A 26,253-nucleotide genomic window follows, 5' to 3' on the forward strand; every position below is an offset into this window, starting at 1 on the left:
TCCCGTCTCAAGGAACAGGCTTCACTCATCCGTGAAGAGGATCTGATGCCACTGCTGACAAGTCCATCGCAGCCTCTGTCTGGCCCGAGCCAGTCGGGTGTGACGTCTAGGAGGTGTGAGCAGAGGGCCTCTGACAGGTCGCCTTGCTCTAAGGCCAGCAGCATGGAGCCTCACTGTCCTGTCACTGATGTGGGCACTGAGCACTGAAACGATCTCTCAGATGGACCAGTCTGATGTGTCGGTCCTGCTCTGGTGTGGTCACTTGAGGGTGACTGGATCTTGGATGGTCATCTGTCCTGCCGGTCTGCTGGATCCTTCTCTGCAGTCTGGACACAGTGGAGCAGCTCACTCCATAGTGTCTGGCAACGCTGGCACATGACATGCCTGCCTACAGCATGCCAATGGCCCTCTCCCTTGCTTCTGGTGACATTCGAGCCATTATGGAATGCACAGAAAACTGACTGTCTGGCCTTTTTCTTGCAGTGACCTAAGCTTTGAATTAAGGCCTTTTTAAAGGTGACCTGATCAGGCATTGTTCCACCTGGACTTCGTGGGTAAAAGTGCACCTAACGAGCTTTCGTGTGACTGGCAAGTTGCAATGCCTCACTGCACAAGCTGTATTGCTGGTCAGAGGGCTTAAAACAAATTGACAACTTTCTGTGAAGGAACAGAAGTAAGAAAACACAACGTTTCAGCTGTGGAGCCTTCTTTGGGTGTTGGTCTTAAATTCTCCCAGTAAAATTTTACAACTGCAACACACAAGCTACCAAGAAACTGTTAATTGATTTTAAAAGATTATATACGTAATTAAGAGTGATTCATTGTGTAATCCAACTAGAGTAAATACATCAAGATTATTTAACAGCTGGTATTTATTGTGTTCTTCTCCAAGCTCCACAGCCGAAACGTTGTGTTTCCTTACTTCTCTTTTCAGCATGGAATAAACCTATTAGTTGTTCCGTTGCAGCCTACACCTGCTGACGCAGCTCCCATACCTGAACTACTTCAACTTTTTGTGAAAGTTCATAAGCTATAACTATAGTATTCTCATGCCAGAAAATGTTGCGTTTCTTTTTTCCATCACTATATTTCCAATACCACGCTCATTCAAGGCCCCTGTGGACAATTCCAGATCACTCACATGTCATCTTGTACCTACAGCAACCTTATTTTTTTGCATCTCTTGCAGAAAATGCCCACCAATCTACATTGGGGAAACAGGAGGGAGACTGGGAGACCACCTTAGAGAACATGTCAGGGCTTTGAGAATCAAAGACTTCTCCAAGCCAGTAGTTTCTCATTTCACCTCTAACGGCCATGATCACAGGGATCTCTCCGTCTGCATTCTCAAAGAAGGGTTTCTCAACTCCTACTGCAGGAAGGCATCCGAAACCAAAATTATCCTGAAAATAGGACCACAGCTTCCCCCTTCTCTCAACGACAGACTCCTTCTCCTTCTAATGCTCTCTATTCATTGGCAGGTTTTGACTTCACACCTCTCTTCACCTCTCTCGACTTCGCACCACCTGAGTGCCCACTCTGCCTCCCCCTGCTCCCACCCCGTCCCCACTCCCGGCTTTTGTTCTCCCATGATACTGTATATCTGTAGCCGATTATCCTCTCTTTCTTACACCCGAAGAAGGCTCCACAGCCGTTGTGTTTCTTTTCTTCTCTTTTTAGAATAAACCTTTACTTGGAGCAACTGAACAACTGAATGGACTGACTTTTTTGTCTTGGAGCAAACCTATGCTAACCTGTACAAATGTGTAAAGAACATGCAAACTACACGCAGATAGCACCCCAGGTCCTGTGACTGGAAGGTTGCTGGTTCAAATCCTGCAGCAAGCAGAGGAATCCTACTCTGTTGGGCCCCTGAGCAAGGCCCTTAACCCCAGCTGTTCCAGGGGTGCTGTACAATGGCTGACCCTGTGCTCTGATGCCAAGCTTCTCTCCCTGTCTGTGTCTCATGGAGAGCAAGCAGGGGTCTGAATGCAAGAAATTGTATTGGGCTAGTAAAGCAACATTACATTAATTGTATTCCTTTTTATGTTTTTTTTAATTATCTAGTGTTCTAAATTTGATTATGTAAATATAATATGAGCAAAATTCCTAAAAATGTATCCAGTTTGCATGACAGACACATCTGTTCATGCAAACTGGTTAAAAAAAACAATACAGTATTAATAAAAAAAAACATACAGTATATATTTTATTTGGAATAAAGATCTCACCTGGTTGTTTTCATTCCACATTAGCTTAATTATTGAATTGAAGCCTTACTTGAACTGACGTACTGCTGGACTGGGATTTTCCAAGACTGTTCTTTTTTTCTTAAACGTGGGGGGTTTGGTTTTACTTATGAAATGCAGTAATCAAAAGCTAGCCTCCACCTTTTGATTTAAGAGCAAAAAAAAAAACAACAGGTCACATTAATCCTGTGATTAAGTCGGCTGAGGGTTCCATTGTGCAACTGAGAGTCAGGCTGGAACAAGAAACAGCAGTTGGGTAAACCTCCAGGACCAGGATTGTGAGCTTCTGGGTTACTGCATGCATTTATACTGCTGTTCTTTCACGTGTATTCTTCTGTTCAATTAATAAGAATAAGATGGAGAGCAAATGGAGGGAGGTAGCTTTTCTGAGTCTGGACTCAGTGTGGTGGCACGGAGAAGACTGCTATCTAAGGTTGGCAGTGAGGCCTTACAGAGATGATTTTGACTGTAGACAACCACCTAATACACCTGCTGGGTTTCATGCCATCCTCTCTTAATTAGATAATTGAAGCCTCGTCGGATCTAAGACGTTGCTTCATTGGAATATTTGAATTTTGTTTCTTATCACGTGTTTGGGAAGTTATTTCACTTACAAAAATAGAACAGGTAGAGCAACTTATTTAAGAGCTGTTCAAAGGAGTCTTACTATTTATAAGTCAGTGAAGGGTTTGACAGTGTGACAGAGGGCTCGGCTGGAACTGAACCTACAAGTGTGGGTTACCAGGACCGAGAGTGGGAACCACTGACCTCTTGTATTCCCAAACTTGAAATTCGGTGTGATTTCTACCTGTTTTTTGTGTTGGTCTTAAATTCTCCCCGTAAAATTACATGACTGCAACACACAGGTTCCCAAGAAACTGTTAATTGATTTTAAATGATTATATATGTAATTAAGAGTGATTCATTGTTTAATCCAGCTACAGTAAATCCATCAAGATTATTTAACAGGTGGTATTTATTGTGCTCTCCAACACTTACTGTATTGGAGGACTTTCCTCATAGAATCAAGTAGACAGATCAGGCATGGCTCTTTTAAAAAGTACATTAAGTGGCTAATTAAAGGCACAACAATAGCTTACATCTCTTTTAATTAAGGCCTTCGTTACAGCCAAATATGCAAGTGTCTTATCCCAAGGATGCTGTGTCAATTTCTGGTTAATGTTTAAATTAAAACGTGTCACCAAACATGCAAATCATTAATTATTTAAAAATCCTCTTCACTCTAGTATGTGAAGGCAGAAATTCTTCACAGGAACCTCTGCAACCTGTTGTTAAGAGGTTTTACTTGCTGTGGGCAAATTAACCTCCTGGAGAGCTAACATCTCCAGTATAGAGAGCTAAGCATTAGGTGGCATAACACCACACCTGAAGAAGGCTCCACAGCCGAAACGTTGTGTTTTCTTTCTGCTCTTTTCAGCATGGAATAAACCTATTACTTGTTCCTTTGCAGCCTACGCATGCTGACGCAGCTCCCCACCTGAACTACCTTAGGCGGCATAATACTAGATCTATCCTTTTCTGAAAACTGAAAATAAAATAACAGCATATTTCCCAAGAAATGAATGTTGTGTGATGATGCCACAGTATATTACGAATTCTAAATATTAGAAATGGCAAGAATTGTATCATTTGAAATGAATCCCTAGAATGATGGACCAGATAATGTGAGTGTTGATGGTTAAGATAAAGAACAACTACCACATATGTATAACAACAATGTTACATGAATTCTCTGTCCCATTCATGTCTGTCATTTATGAAAATTCTACATTCAAGTTTCACTGCTTTCGCCAAGTCAATGATTTTATAATCTGGACATTAATATTAACAGAACACATCAAGAAACAATCACTGAAACACTGCACATGAAATGAGCGACAGGCACCTGAAAGTGATTATGAGAGAGGATCTGTGATGAGTGTTAGGTGGGATTAGTATGACAGATGAGGGCTCCCTCATCTCTCATATACACAGCACTCCCTGCAGGCTTGCTGGTGCAGCTACAAGACTTGACTCTCCTCCAGGTAAAAAAAAAATTCAGTAGCATGCGAGTCAATGATGTACGAAACAGTTCAAGCTTCAGTTTCCTCATTGTTTGTAATAAATTCCATTTAATTGGACAAACTAATAAATATTTTGGCACTGTCTGTATCTGACTTAATTCTTTTACACTTGAACATATTTGCTAAAGCTAGTTTTCAGCAATAAATGCTGCATAAATGCTGTACATCAAACTGCCACCCTTCTTTTTTATACTGTCAATGAGCTGCTTAGACTGTATTGCTGATATAATCAAGAATACATACTGATTGAAAGTGAACAAACACGTCTTCTTGTATTTCATTAAACCTAGTGGAATTCTATTTTAATACTCAAGAATATAGCCTTAAGGATTTAGTAAAGGTTTAATAATGCTCATGTGTTTTTATGGAGAAAGACATCACATATCAAATGTTTTTAATCAACAACTATAAATATCTATATACTGTATATTTTAAATTGAATAAAGGCTGTTTTTCTCTTTCTAATCATACAATCACAGTAATGAATTCTGAATTGGACTGAGAATTAGCCAGATAAAAACCTTCACAAAATGTTCATAATTAGAACAAAATGAATGCAAAATGTTTTGAATACTTCTAATAAGTATAGAACAAACCACTGAGCACTACGCCTACTTCAAAGTGTGTGAGTCAGATCTGGGATAAGGCTCTTGGGCTATGATTCATTTTGTACACAATCCACTGCCACATTCTTAACTGCAAAAGAGGGAATTCAGATTATACAATTATATTTTATCTAGCCACTTATTCTGCCAATAAAACATGTTATGACTGAAGAATACGAATATCAGTCGTGTGCCAGGTGATATGTCTGTATTCAAGATCAAGGTCACACCTGCATATTTTGCTGAGGTAATCAGATTAATTAGTGGACACCATAAACTAGTGATTATGACTCTTAACCCATGACCAGACTTCTCATGTGTCCAAATTCTCACTGAGGACACTGCTGTAGTATTTTTCAGTTAGAAACTTCACCCCTATTAAACCAGTCAGAAACAGCTGTGTAAATGTACAGTATACTGGCATCTTCATGAGGGCTTTATCTGTAAAGAACAAGTGCCCTATCTAGTTTTGCAGTTGCAAAATGCGATGACTTCAGACCTATTAAAGCTGTGAAGAACCCTAACCTTATTTCGAAGAAAATCTGTGGTCTGAAATTCACAAGGAAATATTAATTCTGTCAACATTTTGTCAGGCCATATTTTAAACCAAAATGAAAAGAAGTTACAGCACATACATGGGGCATGTAAACATATTTAAAAAGAATACAAAACAAAGCCGGGCAAAATCAACCAAATTTGAAGCTTGTATGTGATAGACAACCCAGTGAGATTTTACAGCGGATTTGACTCTTCTAATTGCTATGAGTAAGGTTAAGCCTTCACAGGAACATCTCGACACAGTTTTAATTCTGTTACACCAGAAGGGAGGTAGGTGTCAAGATAAAATTAGACTTTCCAAGAAAGAAAATAGAATATTCTGTTGCATTTAAACCTACACATATCTAAAGTTATTCAGGATATCATCACGCCATCTGCTGTACCTTTCCCCTTTGTGTACATTGATAGATTTAATATTCAACGAAAATGTACAATGACCCTTGTGTACATAATACCATTATTATAACATAATGATCTAGGAGTATCCTAGCACCACTAGTTAAGGAAAACCAAGCCTTGCTTGAAAAGAAACTTACCGAGTAGCCATCCGAATACTGGAAATTAGTTCTTGTACTTTCATCTGCTGTAGGGCTCAGTGGCTTTGGATCAGACATCGATCGTTGCATCATCTTCATTGTTCTTGGACTTGGGGGAGGTTGTTTAGATGTTTCTGTACTCGACATTTTTTGAGGACTTACATCACCAATGGGTTTCTCATAGGGAACAAATTCCAACGATTTACTGGGGGACAAGGGGGAGATGGGAGAGTAGAGAACCTTGGGAGATTTGGGAGGGGATGGAGCAACTTGAAGAGAGGAGTCTGCTTTCAAATGGGTGGAATACCCTATCTCCAAGGGAGTTGGACGCTTCTTATCTTTTTGAGGAGATGTCAGATATTGGCCAGCCTGTTTATCTGAGTCTGTTTCTGTCTGGCAGCTTAAACTTCCTCCTTTATAGGTTTTCTCTGGTGCAGAAATATGCTTAATGATTTCTACCTTGGCATCCATGTGAGCCTTAACTGAAGGCCTCTTGATAGTTCCTACAGGCTCTGTCTGAACTGATATCTCAGCTACAGTCTGGATTGCAATACTGGACACTTTAGAAAGTGGTTTAGCCTTGCCAGTCTCAGAGCTGCCTTCAGAGTACTTGCTTGAACGGGATCTGCGCCTTGTCCTCGTGGGGATATCCCACTCATCTTGATCCTCATCATCTGTCTGAACACTGGTGTCTACACTCTTCTTATTTCTCTTTCTCCTCCCTGTGTAAGATCTGTCTACGCCATCCTCATCATCGGTTTGTACTCCACTGTCTACAATTTTTTTGAATGATCTGCTCTCATCGGACAGTTCTGTGCCATGCTCATCATATTCTCTATGAGACCTTGGTATTCTTTTCTTAAGCTGCTGCTCCTCTTGAATATCAGCATCTTTTAACGGCATTTCAGAAACAGACCCGGGCAAGCTAGGGATAAACTGAGCAATCCCTTCTGTGGGCACCGTGTACCAGGTTGGGTTTTGCTGAAGCTCCATGCCTGTCACAGCCGAAGATGTTGAAGTTTCATCCTTTACGGGCCAATACTGACCCGTTTCTCCACCTGTATATTGTGAATCCAGCAGTGCCTGTTCTGAAGTTGTCTGTGGGGAAACGCTTCCAGATGGGTCATAGCTATATTGGTAGATCTGCCGAATTTTCTGTTCTTCCAGTTGCTGCTGGAGTTGATGCTGCAGCTGCTGAATCTGTTCCAGCTGCAGCTGTTGCTGGGCAAAGGTTTCCTGCTGCATCATCAAATGCGCCTGCCGCTCTTCCTCCTGCTGGAAGAGCAGGTGGTGCTTCATGGTCTGAAGCTCCTCTAATTCCTTTTGGACTATGAGCTTCTCCTGTTCACGGAACCTCTGGATCTCCTGCCGTTCCCACTCCAGTTCCTCCGCAAGGCGCAGCTGCTTCAACTTCTCGAGTTCCAGGAGCTCACGCTCCATTTGAAATTGCTGTTGCTTCGCGTCATCTGCAGCCGAGGTGATTGGAGAGGCCAAGGCTTCCAAAGACGATGCTATCGCTTCTAGTGATGCATCAGTGTAGGAGTCGGTAGCTGTCGTGACTGCAAGAGCCATGTCACTCTCTGCCACAGGCAGCCCCTCCTTTGTTGCACTCAGTGCATTTGTTTCCAGATTAATAATGCCTTCGCCCTCAGCAGCTGTGGTTGTTAAGAAACTATACGACCTTGGAAGTGGCTGGTTCTGAAGAGTTGAAAGGGATGGCATGGTGTCACTTGTATGCATTCCTGACAAATCTTTGTATGTTGTACTAAATATTGATCCCGGCTGAGTAGTGATGGCAAATGTGGTTGGAACTGGAGCTGCTACAGAAGAATATACAACCCCATTCGAAGATCTTAAGACACTATTCACACCATAGTGTGTACCAGCTGTGGGAGTGATTCTGGCTTGAGAATATTGTGGAATAGTCATCCCAGTTCCCGACATTGCTTGTCTTGTCTCTGCATACTGTCCTGCACTCTTGCTTGAATAGTCCATAACTTCACCTGTAATCATACGTTCATAAACATATCTCAGTCCTTTATAAACAACGGATTTTTTACAATTGTCTTTGAAAGCCATGCCATCCACATAGGGAAAACCAAAAGAGCATGCATGCACAATCTTCAGGGTGACCGAATTAGCAAGATGCGGAGCAAAAACATTGCGGAATAACATGCAGGCACATGCAAGCACCTGTGTGCAAACGAAAAAAGAAAGAAAAAAGAAAAAGGGACATAAAAATGATATAAATAACAAAGCATATTTTTTATACGTCAAAAAATTGAAATGACCAAAAAAGAAAAAATTAAATGGGTATGACATGAGGAAATCCGTGATATTCATATTTTAATGAAAGATCGGTTGCTTTGTCATACTGACCTGAAGACAGTCTTCCAGATGTGAGGTCTACCGCACCCTCTGCCACTCCAGCTCGATAGTCAAAACTATTCTTGCTTTTATATAGAAACAATCCAGCCTCAGCTAAGTTAGTGTCAGACATGGAGGGTTTCATACTGCCAAAACTGCGTATGCCATAAGGTCCAGAACGATCATACTGGTAGTGATCATCTCTGTAGCCGAAACGGTCTTCGGGCAGAGTGGTTGCTGGCTGTTGTGATGTACAGCTTCTTCCGAAAGGAAGCTTGTAAACAACGTCACAACAAACAGCCCTTCTTCCCGCAGTAAGATCCACAGGCTTCTCCTCATCTTCTATTACAGCTGTAACCACCTGTGAAGTGGATTCATCGACAGTAACCATAGTTCGAACAGGCTTCGCTGTGCTTAGGTCCACTGCACCAACCTGTACAGAGTCCAAGCTTGTGGAGACATCAATGGAGCCATTAGTTATGCTTGCTGGAGAAATAGTGACAGGTTTTGATGTTCCAGTGCTTGTTGATGTTCCAAATGAAAGATTTATAGGAACCTCTGAACTGGTAGTTGATGTGGCCTGACTATCTAAAGGTCTGTAAGTTATCTGGGCTACTGGTTCAAAAGATTTGGATGTTGTCAGTTGCAAAGGCATTGACATACCATAACCAAGGTCCAAAGGTCTTTCACCTGCAGTGCTGTATGTTATAGTAGCAGTACAGGTGACAATTGTTATGCTTTCAGTCACAACTGCAAGAGTGGACGCTGGTGTCGATCCTGTACTCAAATTGACAACAGTTGGCTGAACAGCACTAATCTGTCGCCCGCTACTATCGCTTGAGAAAGACTGGCGTCTGGAATCTGAAGTTGATAAATCCATCCCTTTGTCAGTCATTTCCACATCAAGCTTTGTTAAAGTACGAAGGTCGATGACATCTCCAGAAAGTTGCATCTTTCCGTTTTCCTTATGCTTTGGTTTGGTTGTTTCTGGAGGAATGGTAATGGCAACACTTGCGGCTTTTGTGGTAGGTATTCTTTCACGGACAACAGACACCGTAGTCCTTTGAACTTCTGTGGTGACAACTTGTGCAACCACCTTAGACAAAGACACAGGAGGTTGTGCTGAGGTTGAAATTGATGAATAAACATGACTCATGCTTGAAATGTATTTATCGGGCCCAAGTATTTCTTGGCTTTCTATCGACTTTGTATACTGAGCAAATGGCATAGACAATGATGTGGTCGTTTGCGTCTGCTGTTTAGCTGGAGAACCTAATGCCTGAATGATGGGAGCTTGAGTTGTAATGGACTCTGTAGGAGTGCTAGGTTCTGATGGCAAAGTGATCACCACGTATGTTTCATGAAGAGAGTTTGTATACCTTGGAGAGGACTTATTTGAGTAAGGTGACATAGGGGATGTGGGTGATGCCAATTTGCACTCAGCTGGGAAACTCAAATTTAACGTCATTGCCGTGGTGCTTGGTGGACCTACAGGTCTTGCTTGAGTAACTCCGGGGCCTTGAGTTGTTAAAGGAGGTTGGGAAACAACTGGTTTTGGGGCAATGGGAGGCTTAACACCATCCACTGTTTTGTGACTGAACATCAAACCTGCTGGAATGGATGCGGGCTTTGGTGGTACAGGAGGAGGTCCAGGTATTTTAGAAGCATTGACTACTGTGTTCTTTAATGATGTACTTGGGCCTGTGGTTGTTATAGTGGCTTGCGCAAAGGTAATTGCTGATGACACTGGTACGGGGGCAACAGATGACATGACTGCAGGAGAGGAAACTGAAGGTTTCTTTTTGGGGTAAACAGATGGCTTAGGCAGAGTGGGAGGAGGCAAAGGTGGGGGAGGAGGGGGAGGGGGAGGAGGTGGCATCATAACTGGCAAATCTGCAGACTCCTGAGATGGGGTTTTGAAAAGGGAGAAGGCCTTGGAGGTAACAGGTGTGGCAGATGTTGCTGGTGGGAATTTGGAGAGAGTGGTAGGGATAGCAGTAGAAAAGGTTGTAGATACAACAGGAGTATAGGTGGGTACAGTGGATAAGGGTGACACACCCACAGCAACAGACGATGCAGAACTAGAAAACGAACTAGGCAAGGAAGAAGGGAGTGAGGGAGTTTTACTAGCAGATTCAAAAACAACCCGAGTGGCAGTAACCAAGGCTGAGCTTGTTACTGCTTCTTTCTGCTTCACATGCTCAGTAACCTCCTGACTCCTCACAGTCTCCTGTGGTTTGCTTACAGATACTTCTCTCATCATGGGAGTAACATCTGTGGAACTATCCAAGCTAAGCATAGAAATAACAACATGCCCCTGAGCAGACTGCACTTCTGTGGGAACAATGGAAGGGACAGCTTCCACACTGGAAACGCTAGTTGAACTTGAACATGGAATATCTTTCGAAGAACTCAGTCTGGTTTCTTGAATAGGGCCAGCACCGGCTGATGTTACAACAGATGAAGGCTTTGACATAGATGATATGTCAACTATCACAGAGTGCGTGGAATCAGACGTTGTGGTCACCACAGTAGTAATATGGGGGGAATGTTTTGCAGCTCTCATTTCTGTTGTTGTCTGGTATTCTGTAGTTGCTTCTTGTGGGAGTGTTGGGGCAGCAGGCATTACAGATGTTGAAACTGCAGTAGTTTTAGTAAGAGGGATTTCACACACAACTGAGGTGGGGCCTGTCAATATAATGGGAACTGTAGGTGTGGATGTAGATGTAGTACATGTAACTGGTACTTGTTGCCTTATGTCTGCAGTCTGATCAACAGGAGGAACACCTGAAGGTTTAGCCTTTTGGAGCCCTTGATCTTCTTCAGTACTTATTAACTCTTCTTCAAAATCTTCTTCCAGTGTAAAGTGCTGAGTAATCTTGACATCAGGAATGGGGTACATTGTGCTGCTTACTGAAGTTTCTGTAGTAGCTGTGTTTTCACTTCTAGTATGGGTTGACACAAAAGGTTGTTTACAAGTCGTTCCAGTGAAATCTTCAATTGGAATCAAGGTCAGCTCAGGTGAGTCATGCAATTCAGGGGTCATTTGTGTGGGGCTTGTTCCAGGTGTCAGAATCGTTCTTTGTCGCTTCATAAGTTCTTCATATGCCTCATCAGCATCTAACAATTTTTTCTCATCTTTTGATAAGTCTACTGTATCACTAATGGAGACAGACACATAACTTGCCTCGCTAACATGAGATGGTAAAATAGTGTCTTGTTCAGATGTTTGACTTGATGGCTGTGAATAACAAAGTTCATTTTCTTTCAGGAATTTCTTTTTCTGCATCATTTCTTCATAAACCTCGTCAGGGGATCTCAGTTTCTTTTCAGGTTCTAGTACTAAGTTTTTACTCGTTTCTTCTTGTTGCACCAAATAGGTGTTGGGTACTGTTTCACTATATGTGTCTTCTACTAATGACTCATAAATATAATCTTCAATTAACATACCCCCATACAGTGGCTCCTTCTCAGACATTTCCTCCGTTTCATTCCGACTTTGAAGCATTTTAGCCTTTTTCATCATTTCTTCATAAACTTCATCAGCACTTTTTAGGGATCTATCAGTCATATCTTTGGTTATAGAAACATGTTGTTCATCAGTAGGGGAATATAGTGACACACATGTTGGCAGCTTGTATACTTTCTGAACTGCTAGGATTTTCTCTGGATTGATTTCAAACCCTTCAGGTTCAGACTCGATGCTTGGGGAATATTCAGAACAAGACGATTTATGGAGTTCTTCCATTTCCGCTGCTTGCCTTAATTCCTCTGTAGGGGAGGCATCTTCTATTGGAGAAAGGTTGCTTGGAGGGGTCTTGGGGCGTTCACGTCTCCTCTGAGCTCTGAGCTCCTCCTTATCTTTCTTCGATTTCTTACTGGAGCTCTTCCTCTGCTGCTGTTCCAGCTCCCGTTGTTTTTCCTGCTCCCTCAGAAGTTCCTCTTCCTCACGCATCTCCTCTTCTTCAGAAGAGTCCTCGATAGTTGGGAGGACTTGGCCGTGTGCTCTGTGCCTTGCCTTTCTCTGTTGTTTGCTCTCCCCGCTCATTTTCTTATGGCTTGGACTGCTGTCACTGTCTTCATCAAGAGAAGACACAGATGTAGGCGATGTGCCAGGTGTAAAACTGGATGCATGCAGGCTGGAGGAACCTTCACCTCTAGACCTGTCCTCTGGAGAATCAGTTAAGCTCTCCATTTCTAACTCTGGTTCCTCCTCATAATTCTGTTTGTCAGATCCTTCTTTATATGGGGTAGCAGTGGTACTGTTCAGTTCAATTGTTTTGAAACGTCGGAGACCTCCTCCACTTGAAAGGGAGAGCTCCTCACTCTCTTGACTTTTGGTTTCTCTTAGCTTGGACTCGGGAGTCTCGTCATACCCTTTTTCCTCCTTTTCGTGCCATGAATGCCTTCTTCCTGGGTCATCCTCATGGCTGGCGCTGCTTTTTTTGGTAAGTCGTTTGGCTTTTCCTGATATACTTTTCCCTTTTCCTCTTCGTTCTTCTTGTTCCTTTTTCTGCTCTGCACTCAGCTCCTTGATTTGAGTTCGTATGTAATCATCGTCGTCAGAAGCGGAGGCATCCTCGTCTGCACTCATTTCTATAATCTGTTTCCGAATAAAATCTTCTTCATCGGCTGAGCCTTGGCTGTCTTCCTGTTTGTAGTCATCACTACTTGATGATCCCATACTAAGCCTTCTTTTTCTTTGCAGAAGAGGAGACGGTTCACTTTCACTGCTGTCTTCGAGAGAGTCATAACGTTGTCTCCTTACTGAGCCTCCTTCCTTGGACTCCTGAGTTTTTTTGCTGTCTTTTCTAAGGGGTGATTCACCCATAGTATCCTCTTCAAGAGTTTCCTCATCTTCCTCTTGGATGTCTGCAAGGTCCTCTTCATCTGAGCTATATGATTCAGGTGTTATTGGTAACGTTCTAGCTCTATGCTGATTCCTTTCCTCATCACCATAAAGGCTGTAGTGATCTTTCAATTGGCCTGCCTTCTCAATTGTGCTTGCCTGGGCTTCCAAAATTGAAAGCACGGTGCTCTCTAACTTTGCCAAATCTGAAGGACTTGTAGGGCTGCTTTCTTGTGCAACCTTATCCTTTCGCGTAGGCTCTTTCAGCAGTTCTTTTTCCTCACCTGGTGCAAGATTAGGAATTTCACCTAACGAACTTGAGATGCCATCTGAAGAATAGCCCGTATCACTCAAGCCTTGAGGACTCTTCTGCTGTGAAGAACCAGATGTGTCAGACCTGTCCTCTTCTTTTTCCTATAAAATACAAGACTCCATTCAGTCACCAACACTTTCTAAGCATTGATAAGTCATTACAATGTGTTAAAATAAAAATGATTGCTAAAACGATTGGATATTTTAGAGATTTATGTAGCTCTTCCTTTAAATCCTAAAACGGAGAATTTCCACTTCCAATTACAGTACATGCCAGATTTTAATGTTATCTACATTCTTTACAAATGTGTCTCATGCACCTTCATTCATTCACAGACTTTATGTAGCCACAAAAACACAAATAATATATCGCAATGAAAACTGCACAATTTGTACATAAACGCTTTGTGGCATTACGCGGGGACGTGTCCAGTGTGGAGGCGGAGCCCTGGTAGAAGGGCGATGCCTCGCCTTTGTAGCCCCAGCTGCCTGGGCTCCCAGCTGATGAGCCCCGGCTGGGCAGGTCCTATAAAGACAAACTGGACACCCCCTGATGGGACGAGCAGGGTCATCCCCGGAAGGGGGGAGTTTTCACCGACAGTCCCGGAGGGGGATTGCACCCGCCTAAGGTTTTCTTTTTCTGTTCATTTCTCTTTGTGCCTGTCCCATCACGCACTTTCACTGGGGCAGGCATACACACACATTATTGTTCCGCACTCATATCTTGTTTTGTTTTTGCCTCACACACCCTGCTCACCAGACTGGACCCCGCTAAATAGGGTCAGTCCAGCCTGGTTATCGCTGAGCTTGTGGCTCTTTTTTTGCCCAGGCTGGCCCCCATGAAATAGGGTAAGCCCAGCCTGGAAGTAACACAGCACAGCGGTACTCATTCGTTTTGCTTTTTTGTTGCTTTCTTCCACTCTTTTTGCAATTATTTTTGGTCCCTGCTAACCTTATATCGGTGCTTCTGTCCCCTCACCTGGGGCCTTGACTTTTTACTGGTGCTAGCCGCGGCGCCTCCCATTATACAGTACACTGTCACAGCATGGTTTATGATATAACACCCAAATAATTTAAAACAATGATAGCCAAACACTGTGAAGTGGTACTTACAGTTATCCAAATAGAAAACATTATGATCTATATCATGAAACCTCTACATGTCTCAAACAATTACTGATCTCCAATAGGTGCTATGGCTACTATCTTAAGCTGTAGGCAAAGGCTGGGAGTTTTAAATGTTAGGCATGCCAAATTATGCTCCCATCATCAGCACAGTGGGCTTATAGCTGGTGATTCGTTATTCTTCTTAATTATTCTAAATGAAAAAGTATCATGTTTTTAATTCATGCTTGATTCCTTTCCAGCATGTGTTTTAGCTTTCGTGTACAACTAGGGAAGTCATTGCCTTTTCTTTGATGCTGGGATAAAACATAGCCGCATGGATTGTATTGATCTTACTGATGATCTAAAACCAGTTCTGAAAAGTTTGTGATATTACTCTGACTGTACTGTTATTTAATGTGGTTAATATTTGGACATCATATTAAAGAACTATTTAGGTTGTGAAAATTAATATTCAGAGATGTTAAAATTTGTCTTGTCTGTCCAAGCCTTGTTTTGCTGTTGTTCCCTGATATTTAGGGAAAAATATAATTGTTTATTTTTAGTATAATCTAAAACTGTTAATTAATACAGATAAACACAGAACCCTTCATTGACACTAGTGCAATGTCTCAGTAGTTAAGTCAATGTTAAAATAATAATACATGTTTAAAATAAATGTTTTCGTTTTAATGTACAGTATCACATTATAATTCTAATGTATTACTTACATGTACAATCCAACAGTGTTATATTTTTGTTTCAACTTATATATCTGCCTTCTTCCCAGAATAACTGTGAAGGCTCTGATTATTCTTTTTTTTTTTTTTACACACTAGACAGTATTGTAAAGTGTTACAGCTAAAACATTTTCTTAGTTTCTGTGCTGGAAATAAAAATCTGACTGTCTTTGGGAATGGAACTGCACCATTATTCTGGCCCAAGTGACCAAACACTTACAGGCTTCTCCTTCACAGTTTCCACTTGAGCGGGCTTTCTTAACGGTTGTGCTCCAGGTCCAACTTCTCCCATTTCTTTTTTCTCTTGAGGTTTAGACAAAGGTTTATCTTCAAGGGCTTTAGCAGAACTAACTTCGACCTTCTTACTAGCGTCCAGAGATATAAAGCTTTCTTCCGCTTTCTGAATCAGCTGCCCAGAAATACCCGTTATCTTCGTAATTGTGTCTGATTTAGGAGAAGGGTCTGCTTTAGCCGCCTTGGGTTTGGAAGCTTGATGTTTCACTTTTTCATCTTCCTTTTTTAATGCTTGCACACCATTTCTGGGCTTCTGGAGTGGAACTTTGTCCATGGAAGGCTTCCTTGTCAGTTGCTTAGTGGAAACTGTGTCTTGCTTGCCTACAACAGGATCACTAGTTAGTCCTGCTTCTTGCGGGTCTTTTTGCTGGTCTTCAGCAAGTTTAGGCATGGGTGGCTCAAATGGCTGAGATGTGCTCTTCTGTAGTGATGGCTGCTTTCCAGGAGGTGGCTGAGTTTTGGGTGTGGGAGACGGCTGAGCTGGTTTCACTGACATAGGCACTGGAGGGGGCATTTTTCCCATGTCTCCAAGCTGGCCAGCTAGAGCCCTTTGTGTCTGACAGTTCAAGCAAAGCCATTCTTTCTGTAAAGAAATACAGGGGAAAAAGCAAAACAATTACTATTTTTTAAAGAAACATTGTAGATTTATGGGGTAAATAACAGCTTTCATAGGATGGCATACAGAGAATTAATTATACTTTACAGAGATTTCTAATCTTCGCTTCAAAAGTGGCATATGCAATATACGCATACTTTAGTTACATTTTCTGAGATTTTTGCTTTCTGTTCAAACGTCACAAAACTATACTGTACATTGCACAGTGGGCTGTAAAGGCCTTCTTATATCAGCGACTTTAATAATTTATTGATTGCTCTGCCAGTCAAAAATAAGAGCACTATTGTCAGTATAAAATCTAAGGAAGTAATAAAATATTTTAATATTTCTGCAAAATCAATAGACAACTGAATGGTAATGTACTCTGCGTTCTTACTTAACCAGAGTAGATGAACAATTGCCTATTGCTTTTAACACTGAACCTGTTATAGCTATTTTAAACGGCTTTTCAGCACATTCCCTTACAAACAATACAAAAACAAACATACTCACTTACAGTACACATATGCAGCTCAATAGTTTTGCTATTTTGAGAGATGGCTTTCCATACCCTAGCTGTTTTTTGCTCTTGTTTTTGACTGGTAGGGGAATCAATATTAATTGAAATAAGGTTAATGTCATACTTGCTTAGCAATCCCCTTTAACATTTCAATACAAGTCATGATATTATCCTCATTTTTAAATGTGAAAATATTTGTACAGCTTCTCATTTCCTTAAAAAAAGAAAAAAAATTCCATTATGATTACAAGAATATTCAAGATGTACGATTTTGTTTCTGTCCTTCACAGAGAAATGGTGATAATTCCCCAGTTAGTCAGGGTAAAATGCAGCAGCCTATGTAATGACCATATTTTTCTTTTGACATGTGACAACCATGTAATCATGTACCTTCAGCTGTTGCCAAGGAAATATAATTCCCATAATTCTAAGTAGCGGCCTCTGTATCACTTGAGAAATACTAATTTGCATTTAAACCTTCCTGCAACAAATACAGGTACAGGTCCTGGTACAGGATAATTGTTTTGTTATAATTTAATGATCTTTAGTTTATCTCTTTATCTTCCTCTTCCTCTATGCACAGCAGTCCAATTACAAAGTTACATAACATGTTTAAAATAAATGATCAGATTTTGTACTTTTCAAGAGGTATTTTTAATCTAACCTAATAGGGAACACATTCCTTTCCATTTAGTATCAAGAAGCAATTTAGGATTTGTACTTGAAAAGTATTGTGTATATAAACAAAAGTTTAATTTTACCTTAGATATATCACTTGAACACAATGTAATATTCATATTTTATTAGCAATTTATTTAACTTTGTTGCACTAAAAAGTACAATACCTGCAAAGGTATGATTGTTAGTGTATATCTCTGCATTGTTACGACTTTTTATTTTTAAATTATTCACAGCAAGAAAAAACTACTATTCACAACAGCATGATTAGAAACAATTACCTGTGACTTTGGAAATAATAATGTAATGTTGCTTTATTAGCCCTATACAGTTTTTTGCACTAGGAATTCATCTTTTCACATACCCCAGCTTGCTCTCCATGAGACACACAGATAGGGAGAGAGCCTGGGGTTAGAGCCCAGGGTCAGCCATTGTACAGCACCCCTGGAGCAGTTAGGGTTAAGGGCCTTGCTCAGGGGCCCAACAGAGAAGGATTCCTCTGCCAGCTGCAGGATTTGAACCAGCAACCTTCCAGTCACAGGCACAGATCCTGAGCCACAGAGCCACCCCAACACAAAAGTGTTTTAGGATAGATTGGGTTGGAACACAAATACTCTCAATTGAAATAAAGAAAATGAAAACTTTAGTGAAAATAAAACAAGGACTCCTTAACACAGTTAGGCTGACAATGTAAAATGACATTGTGATTCACAGTCCACAGCCCACAAAGACTTCTTTTCTTATATTAAGGATTACAAAAGCACGCATTTCACCCACAGGGAGTGATAGTGCCACATTCATCATTCCAGATACCCACAAAAAAAGAAGCAACTGCATTCTGGCAATGGATGAGGCTGTGTGTGGGAAGATATAGATTTCGAGTTAAAATAACCACCTTAAGAATTGTGCCATTTCATTTGCAAATCACCATCTCCCAAAACAACCATAATGTGGATAAGCGGAGCATTTAAACTTGTTGTGGGTGTTATGAAACTACAGTATCTGAAATGACTTTACTCATGATTCATGAGTACACAGAGGGTACAAGGTTTGTAATGCAGTAAGCAATCAAATCATCCAGAAAGCATTCATGAAATAATGCATGAAAAGTTAATAAAGAAACATCAGTGATATTACTGTCTGGGCAGTGTCTTTAGTCCATTAAGATTTTTAAAGGTATGAAATTTAGACAACGTTAACGCAGGATGCAGTAATGCTCAGTATCCAATATTTACTTCTCTGCCCTGAAGGAAGCTGCAATAATTATTTCAGTGGAAGTGGACATAAAAGACCCTTGTGTAGAAAAACATTGTAATACCGCACAGCTGGCTTTTCTGAATGTGACCTCAATTCACAGTATTTACACACGTCTAATGAATAAAGAAGAATTTAGTGTTAAATTTATTTTTTGGCATTAGAGAGAATGTATTATTAGATATGTTTAAGACTCGGAAATACAGCAGAATTAACTTCCAGTTAGGTGTGAGAGCTTGATAACGACACAAAAAGGGGTACAAACTGAAGCAGTGTTTCTGTTAAAGTTATAAAAAAGACAGAGTAAAATTAGTAGAAAACCATGGCCTTTTTTATAGACAGTTTCCATTTATAATGGAAAGATCTTGTTTAACTCACTAAAACATTCTCTCTCCTCTCCCCTCTGACTAACTTTCTGGATGAAGTCTAGACACATATCCCAGCTGTTCTTATAAACCTCATAAATAGCCCAGAGGTGTGGCTAATTCCACACTGAGCCTATCCTGACAACTCCTTTCCTTCATGTGTATTTCTGCTTCCCCTGAGTGCTAATTGTTCTTTCACACCAGCTGAGCCTCATTATGTGGGTTTTTCCAATTCACAAAGCCACCTATCACTAACCCACACAGTCATATAGACTAACAGACAGAGATGACAAACTGAATATACTGTAGGCTCGCTAATCACACACAGATAGTGTTGCTCAACACACCTGTCCAGATTAAGTTTAAAAATAACCCCAATAGTCATGTGTTTATTCCATGCTGAAAAGAAAAGAGAAGAAAGAAAACCCAAAATTTCGGCCGGGAAGACACCTGAAGCAGACTTTGTGAAACGTGCAGATACAATCAAAATCAGACTGTAAGCAGGCATTATTGATTCGCCCTGAAAACTGTACACCCAGAAAGTGAAGAAACAGTTGAAAATCACAAATTGCAACTGACATGATCTTATAGTATATCACTCCTTTTCCTTTTACAGTGATGCTGGTCAAAAAGTATTTAAAAAATATCAATAAGCAATTGACACACACTGCATACTGTGCGACCTCTTGCGATTTCCTACATCAACACTTACTATAGCAGCATATGGCAACTTCGTCAAATAAGAATACTTCACACCAAACAAGACTGCCCTCTGAGTTTCTCAAATAAGGGAACTTGGATGGGCCAAATAGTCTCCTTTGATTTGTAAATTTGAAAGCAGATCTCCTTTTTGTGTTCATACAGGTTTTTCTGAGCATCATCCACGCTTAATCCACATTTGTGTATTTTCTGGATGATTAATCTTTTTATCTGTACACAGCCTGCATGTGCATAGCTCTAAATTTTATGATATAATTCACCTGCTGTCTGCTGATTTACAGGAAGGCTTATTCTAAATCCCCGGAAAAGCCCGGATTCCCTATTTTCCTGAAGCTAAAACAAGTCATGCTGTTGTCATGCTGCATAGAAATGGAATTTCAGTTAAAACATAAATTGAGGTACTAGTATGATATAAACAGAGAGTTTTTTTTTATATGAGGATGTTTAGTAGTACATCATAAAATACTGCTGTTCATTCCTAGTATTGAATTACACTTTCAAAATCAAAGGGAAAAATACATTTTTAAAATGTATCCCATTCATAATCCATGAGCTACAGTGAGAAGGAACCATACATTTCAGTGCTATCTGTCACAGAACTAATGGTCCGGTGAAAGGTTTCGTAAAAGATTAAGAATTCAATCATTTCTTTAACCTCCAAATGGCACTGTCCTCCCTGTCAGCTGAGGACTTGAGATTTTGCACCCATCCCCGAAACGTTCTGAACAACTGTCGTTGCTACCAAATACTTTTTCTGCAATACATAAACATGACATAATAGCTTGTTAATTGCTACCGATAAATCTACATGCAAAGAGTATTTCAGCCATGGACCTCTGGTAAGTTATTAAGAATGCAAATAATAAATAGCTAAACCCATTCGATGCTTTCAAATAAAACAATATAACCATAATTCCTTTTATTTACATGTTGTTTTTCATCCCAAAGAATCCCAAAGAGCTTAAAAACCCATGTTCTACTGTGAATTTCACTAAGTTCAAATACAGCATTATAAACAGACTGTAAAAGTGTCATCTACATGGTGAACAATACCTTATATAGGTTTTTAACATAATTGTCTAGGCAGCCTCTGTGGAGATATTGTACTTTTCCGGTTTCCTGTGTGTGATGATGAGATAGAATAAACTGGAACAATAAGAAACAGTAATAATGCATTAACTGGGCAAAATAAAAATCAACGCTGGTAAAGGGATTAAAAATAGTACATAATTAATTCATACAACAGAACATGCATAGAAAACCAACAAGAATAAAGGATTGTGAATCATTCAAAATTATGTGAATAAATCTCTGACCATTCACTCTGGGATTACAAAGTTATTAACATCGGTGTCCTGTGTGTCAATCTCTTCAGTTATATCAGTCTCATAAAATTAATCTTGTAAGGACTCAGGTCTGTAACGGGAGCTGGTCCAGGCTCCCATGAAGCGTAGATTAAGACCCTATTCAGACAGTATAATCCGGAAGTAAGTGGAGAAGGACAACAGGGAAAATGAGGAATCAGGACAGGATGACAGACAGGGGGGTGGGATGACGGTGATCCGGTGCTTGAGGGGCGTGGCCCAGGCAAACAAGTCCAAACAGTCCAAGTCCGGTAAATCTGGGGCGCGGTCCAGGGTCCAGATGCCAGGAGAACCATCCAAGGCAGATAAAGTTAAAATCCCGAACAGGATCCGGAACAGGAAAAAAGAGTTTAAACAGGGTAAAGAGGCCAGGCGCTCCGAGCCCCGGACTCAGATGGTCAGGATGCCGTGACGAAGCCTATGCCCTCGGGTCTCTGCTGGACCCTCAAGATGTGTACAGTGAATATTGAAGTTTTCCACATCTGACCACATGGGCCGAGCCTTTCTGGGGAGCAGTTGGAATATCTTGAGGAAAGACGGAGCTGTGTCCAACCTCCTGCAACAGGTTCTGTGGCAGGATGTCCAGCGGTACGAGGAACACTGCTTAACCTCGTGCTGTAGATGATTCCTTTACTCGTCACCAGGTGAGAGAGACAGGTAGGAAGAAACTCTTTTCGGCATGGGATATACAGTAGCACCATTACTGAATAATCTTCCACATTCAGGCTTGTCGACAGTAAGCTCCAGCTGCAGCAATTCCGCTGATCAGGCGTAATAACAATGGGCTCGTGAATCACAAGACAATCACAGAGAAACTCCTCTGCAGAATTTTGGTTACATATGGACTGCCTCACCCTGGCATCTTAAACTAAAGGAACAGGTAAAGGTTTATTCCATGCTGAAGGAAAAAGAAAAGATACACAATGTAATGGCTGTGGAGCATGAGAGAGGAACTAGCAGATAAGTAAAGTGTGGGAACACAAACGACAGAGTAGTTAAGAAGGAGATAGGGAGCAAATGGGCATGATGTAGGCGAGAATGAGTGTCCACACTCAGGGAGAACAGGAGAAGAGGTGTGAAAGGCCAACATCTGCAAATGGGGAAAGGGAGAAGGTGTGATCGGACATTCAGGATAATTTTGGTTTTGGATGTCTTTCTGAAATAGCAGACGGAGAGATCAGGAAGATCGTGGATGTCAGAGGTGAAGTTGGGAACTGTTGGTTTGGAGAGATCTTTGATCCTCACACCTCTGAAACGTTCCCTGAAATGGTCTGCCAGTCTTCTTCCTGTCTCACCAATGCAAATATCTGGGCATTTTCTGCAATGCTCTGTCTCTTTTCTTTTCCTTTCAGCATGGAATAACCCTTTACTGATTCCTTTGCAGCCTAGGAATGCTGATAGAGCTACTGTATCTATTCGGACATCTTAAACTAAAGTTAGGTTTCCACTCTTGAATAATGGTGGCTGCAATCACATTTTTGATACTTCTGCCAGGTTTTTGAGAGAGCAGAGGAGGAGAAATTGAGCAAAGTCCATGGCCTTATAATATCTTTTAATGTCCAGTAGTCCAAGCTGGTGATTGGGTATGACATCATCAGACGCAGAGTCCTGCCCCGCCCAGCAAGTTTCTCATTGGTCATTCTTGGATGACTGACATACAGTATGACCTGTGGATCAAGGTTTCAGCCAGTCATGATGGATATCCCTGGTGTTCCAGACTGTAAGGAGCCAGGTTGGGTGCTTTGTCAAAGTGGACCTAAGTTACCATGGCCTGGTTTGTTTTAGAATCAGGACAAGCAGTGTTTGAGAGCGCCCAGCTCACATGTATTCCTAAGGGCTGGAACTACCAGAGGTAGGCAGCACCACAGTTATTGTTTATTTAAGGCAACAGAAAGATTATTACAAATTAATTAGTCTTGTGATAATAAGCCTTGCTGCTACACCTGGCAGTAATGAAAGCTGCCTCACTGTCAATTGTCTCACTGGAAAAAAAATGTTCTGTTTAGAATGAGAATATTCACTTCATGAATTACAGGACGTGTTACAGGAAACGTTACTATGTAAAAAAAGTGATAAATATTTGCAACAAACCACATGTGTACTCTCAGGTTAATTAAAAAATGTCACCACTTTTATGGCTTGTGTGACATGAAACCAACCAAACTACAAATGACAAAACTTAGATCTGCAGCAAGTAGAAGTAACAAACACCCGATGACCAAATGCTGTCATCAAATACATTATTTATCACTCGCAGCTGAAAGGGCTGGTGTATGTTTTGCAGTTACCTGGATTTATGCCAGAAATAACACACTCTATCACACACTTGAAAACCAGAACTCAGTGCAAACATGCAAACAGAACTCAATGCAAACTATGAAAGGCTGTTTCCAATTACCAGTTTCACATTTTCAGAAAGATGCTTGGAAACATTGATATTACTAGTTAAAATACTACCATTATTTATATAAGTTTTACAATTTATTGGTTCAAACAAATATTTACTCATACTGTACATGTCACGATATTAGTTCCCCCTCCTTAAGGGTGCTCCAGCCCTTTCACTTAAGACTTCATTCTCTGCACCTGTTTCCTATTCCCAGCCCACCTTAAAAGCCAGGCGCTGACGCTCTCCCGGGCTCTGCATCTGATTTCCATATCGTGCGAGTCCGGGACCCTGAAGCGCCTGGTCCCGTTAAGGTTTTAACCTCTGTTCCCGTTCCCTGTCCGCCGGTTCCGACCCGGCCTTCGTGGTTTTTAACTTGTTCTGATGGATCTTCTGGTTTTGGACTTTCTCGTGTGTTTTTGGATATTCCCTAGGACTACTCTTTTGGATTGTTCGCCTCGGCCACACCTCCCCCGTGCACCAGCGCACCTTGGACACGCCCCCCTGTCTTCTGCCCCGTATTCCTGCATGACGTTTCCCTAGTGTTTCCCCACTCCGTCGGACTGTGTCGTCCGCATAGGGTCCAGAAAGAACTGTTCGTTACAGTACATCAAGGAAAATGAGCAGGAGTGCCACTGTAGTCCTGTATATTTATACTGTAGGCTTTTTACAAACCTCAGTTATTCAGAAGTATTGTTCAGATTATATTTACTGTATATTCATCATTTAAATCAGTGTTGTACCCTAAACAATGAATGATTTTGCTTTGAAGCTCTTAATTCCTGCTGTGACATTTATACAGTAGGTAGCCTAGGTAATGACATATGCACAGAGTTCCCTTTTTATTTTGTTTATGTGTTCATCTTTATAATTCATGGTGCTTTCTACTGCACTGTACTAGCATTGCTGTAGGCACACTACTTCTATGATTCAGTAAATAATGTTCTGCTCTAGTATTTCTCACAAAGAAGCAGATATAATTGAAACAGGCAAAGCAATAGGATTCCCTTTCGGATCACTATTTATTGCCCCTGAAAAGAGTGTACACACAATACGCCAGTATGCAAATTAATTAACAAAGGCTACCATTCTATATATTTGTTAAGAGATTTGATGCTCTAATATCATTAATAGACATCCATGCTGGCTTTATGAATGGAAGCTTCATCTGCACAAAACAGAACTCCATTTGATTATGGTTAGATCATTTCCCGTCAGTGGGTCCCCTGATATCTGTCATTGGCAGAAAGCTACAGTAAGTGATATAATATCCGCTGGAGACAGCGGTCCTGTCGCCCCTCATTCAGGGTGTGCCCATTCAGAGGTACAAAAACATATGTTATCAAAAAGCTGTCTGATCTTAGAGTAGAAAAGCTTGGGGGGCAGTAAAACGTCAGTCCAAAGTGGACCAAAGGAGGCGTGATTCTGTTTTCCAGAGCTCAAACAAATGTTCTGTACTGTCAGGCTAGGAGCCGCTTTAGTTTTTAACAGTGCAGATCACGAGCGTATCTGATTCGAATGGACTTCCTCGGAAGCAACAGTGCAACTTGAACCAGCGGACACAATTGGAATCTAAGGAGTGGTGTATTTAAAACAGACACTAATTTACATAGAGGAGACTGAAACAACCCATCCATCAACACTGTTTCAGCCGATAACCAGTTTCTTCCAAGAAATGGGTGGATGAAATCCTCAGATTGTCTATGAGTGACCAAACTAGCTAGATAGACTACATGGCCTCTACTCAGCGTCTCATCTGTAACCTTCTAATGCTCTTATTTTCTAACTTTATAAGTATTCCAAGACGGCAGTGCTTTGTGGGTTCTCAACAGTGGGTTTCCAGATAAAATCCAAAGACAATTCTGAAAATAATGTTCTGCTTTACTTAAAACACCGGTTATGACGTTAGAACAAGATCAAAATACTTTGGCTTTATTTAAATGTATTCTATTGTAACTACAGTAACTGATACTGCCTTGTGTCATTTAAGTTGGTCTCCTTTTTACTTGTCATTTAAATGGAAATTGTTAAATATATTAAAGGTACCATAGCACCTCTCAGCATCTAGCCCTTCTTCTGCAGAAACCTTGATTTATTATAACTCTGGACAGCATCACTAACGATGACAATTTCTAAAACAAGGTTTCCCTTAGCTGTCAGTGTGTCTTTCATCCAGGCACGCTAAGAGTTTCTGCTTGAGGAAGCCGAAACACTGTCCTGAGGGCTCTTGCTCTCCTCACGTGTGTACAAGTCCCACATCAATGTGCTGGGCCGGCGATTAGCTCATATGCAACTACAATGATTGCTATGAAGTTCAGCAATTGAACCCTTCTCCCACAGATCAACCATACAATGAGATAACACAGAAAAGTTGCCGATCTTAAAAATTATTTCCCTTTTGACTTGATACTGACTTCATGCTTTATCTATTGAAAAACAGAATTCCTCTAGTCTTCATGTACCACCTCACCAATAGGATATTTGTGCAGAGGAACACGAAAATACTACACCCAGGCCCATTTACAGAACCTAACTGTAAACCACCATCAATAACTTCATTGAGAAGAAATACAAACCTAAAAGAAAATGGCCCACCATGAGGGACATCCTTCTGGGAAGCTTTGAAAAGACACTTTTCCATGATAGACTATGACATACTGCCTACAAAATATA

General features: G+C 41.0%; 1 protein-coding gene across 10 annotated transcripts in view; it reads right to left on the bottom strand.

Moving 5' to 3' along the window:
* The window catches only part of pclob (piccolo presynaptic cytomatrix protein b), a 136,478-nt gene that overhangs the window by 68,419 nt on the left and 41,806 nt on the right, over positions 1 to 26,253 (bottom strand). For all 10 annotated transcript variants that reach the window (XM_069192593.1, XM_069192589.1, XM_069192586.1 and 7 more), the window contains exons 4-6: positions 15,625 to 16,281; positions 8,412 to 13,662; positions 6,033 to 8,035 (exon numbers count right to left, since the gene is read on the bottom strand). In XM_069192593.1, the coding sequence (XP_069048694.1) occupies positions 6,033 to 8,035; positions 8,412 to 13,662; positions 15,625 to 16,281 (7,911 nt within the window). The remainder of the gene's footprint in view (positions 1 to 6,032; positions 8,036 to 8,411; positions 13,663 to 15,624; positions 16,282 to 26,253) is intronic.

This window comes from Lepisosteus oculatus, chromosome 7 (assembly GCF_040954835.1).
Source record: "Lepisosteus oculatus isolate fLepOcu1 chromosome 7, fLepOcu1.hap2, whole genome shotgun sequence".
NCBI classification, from domain to species: Eukaryota; Metazoa; Chordata; class Actinopteri; order Semionotiformes; family Lepisosteidae; genus Lepisosteus; species Lepisosteus oculatus.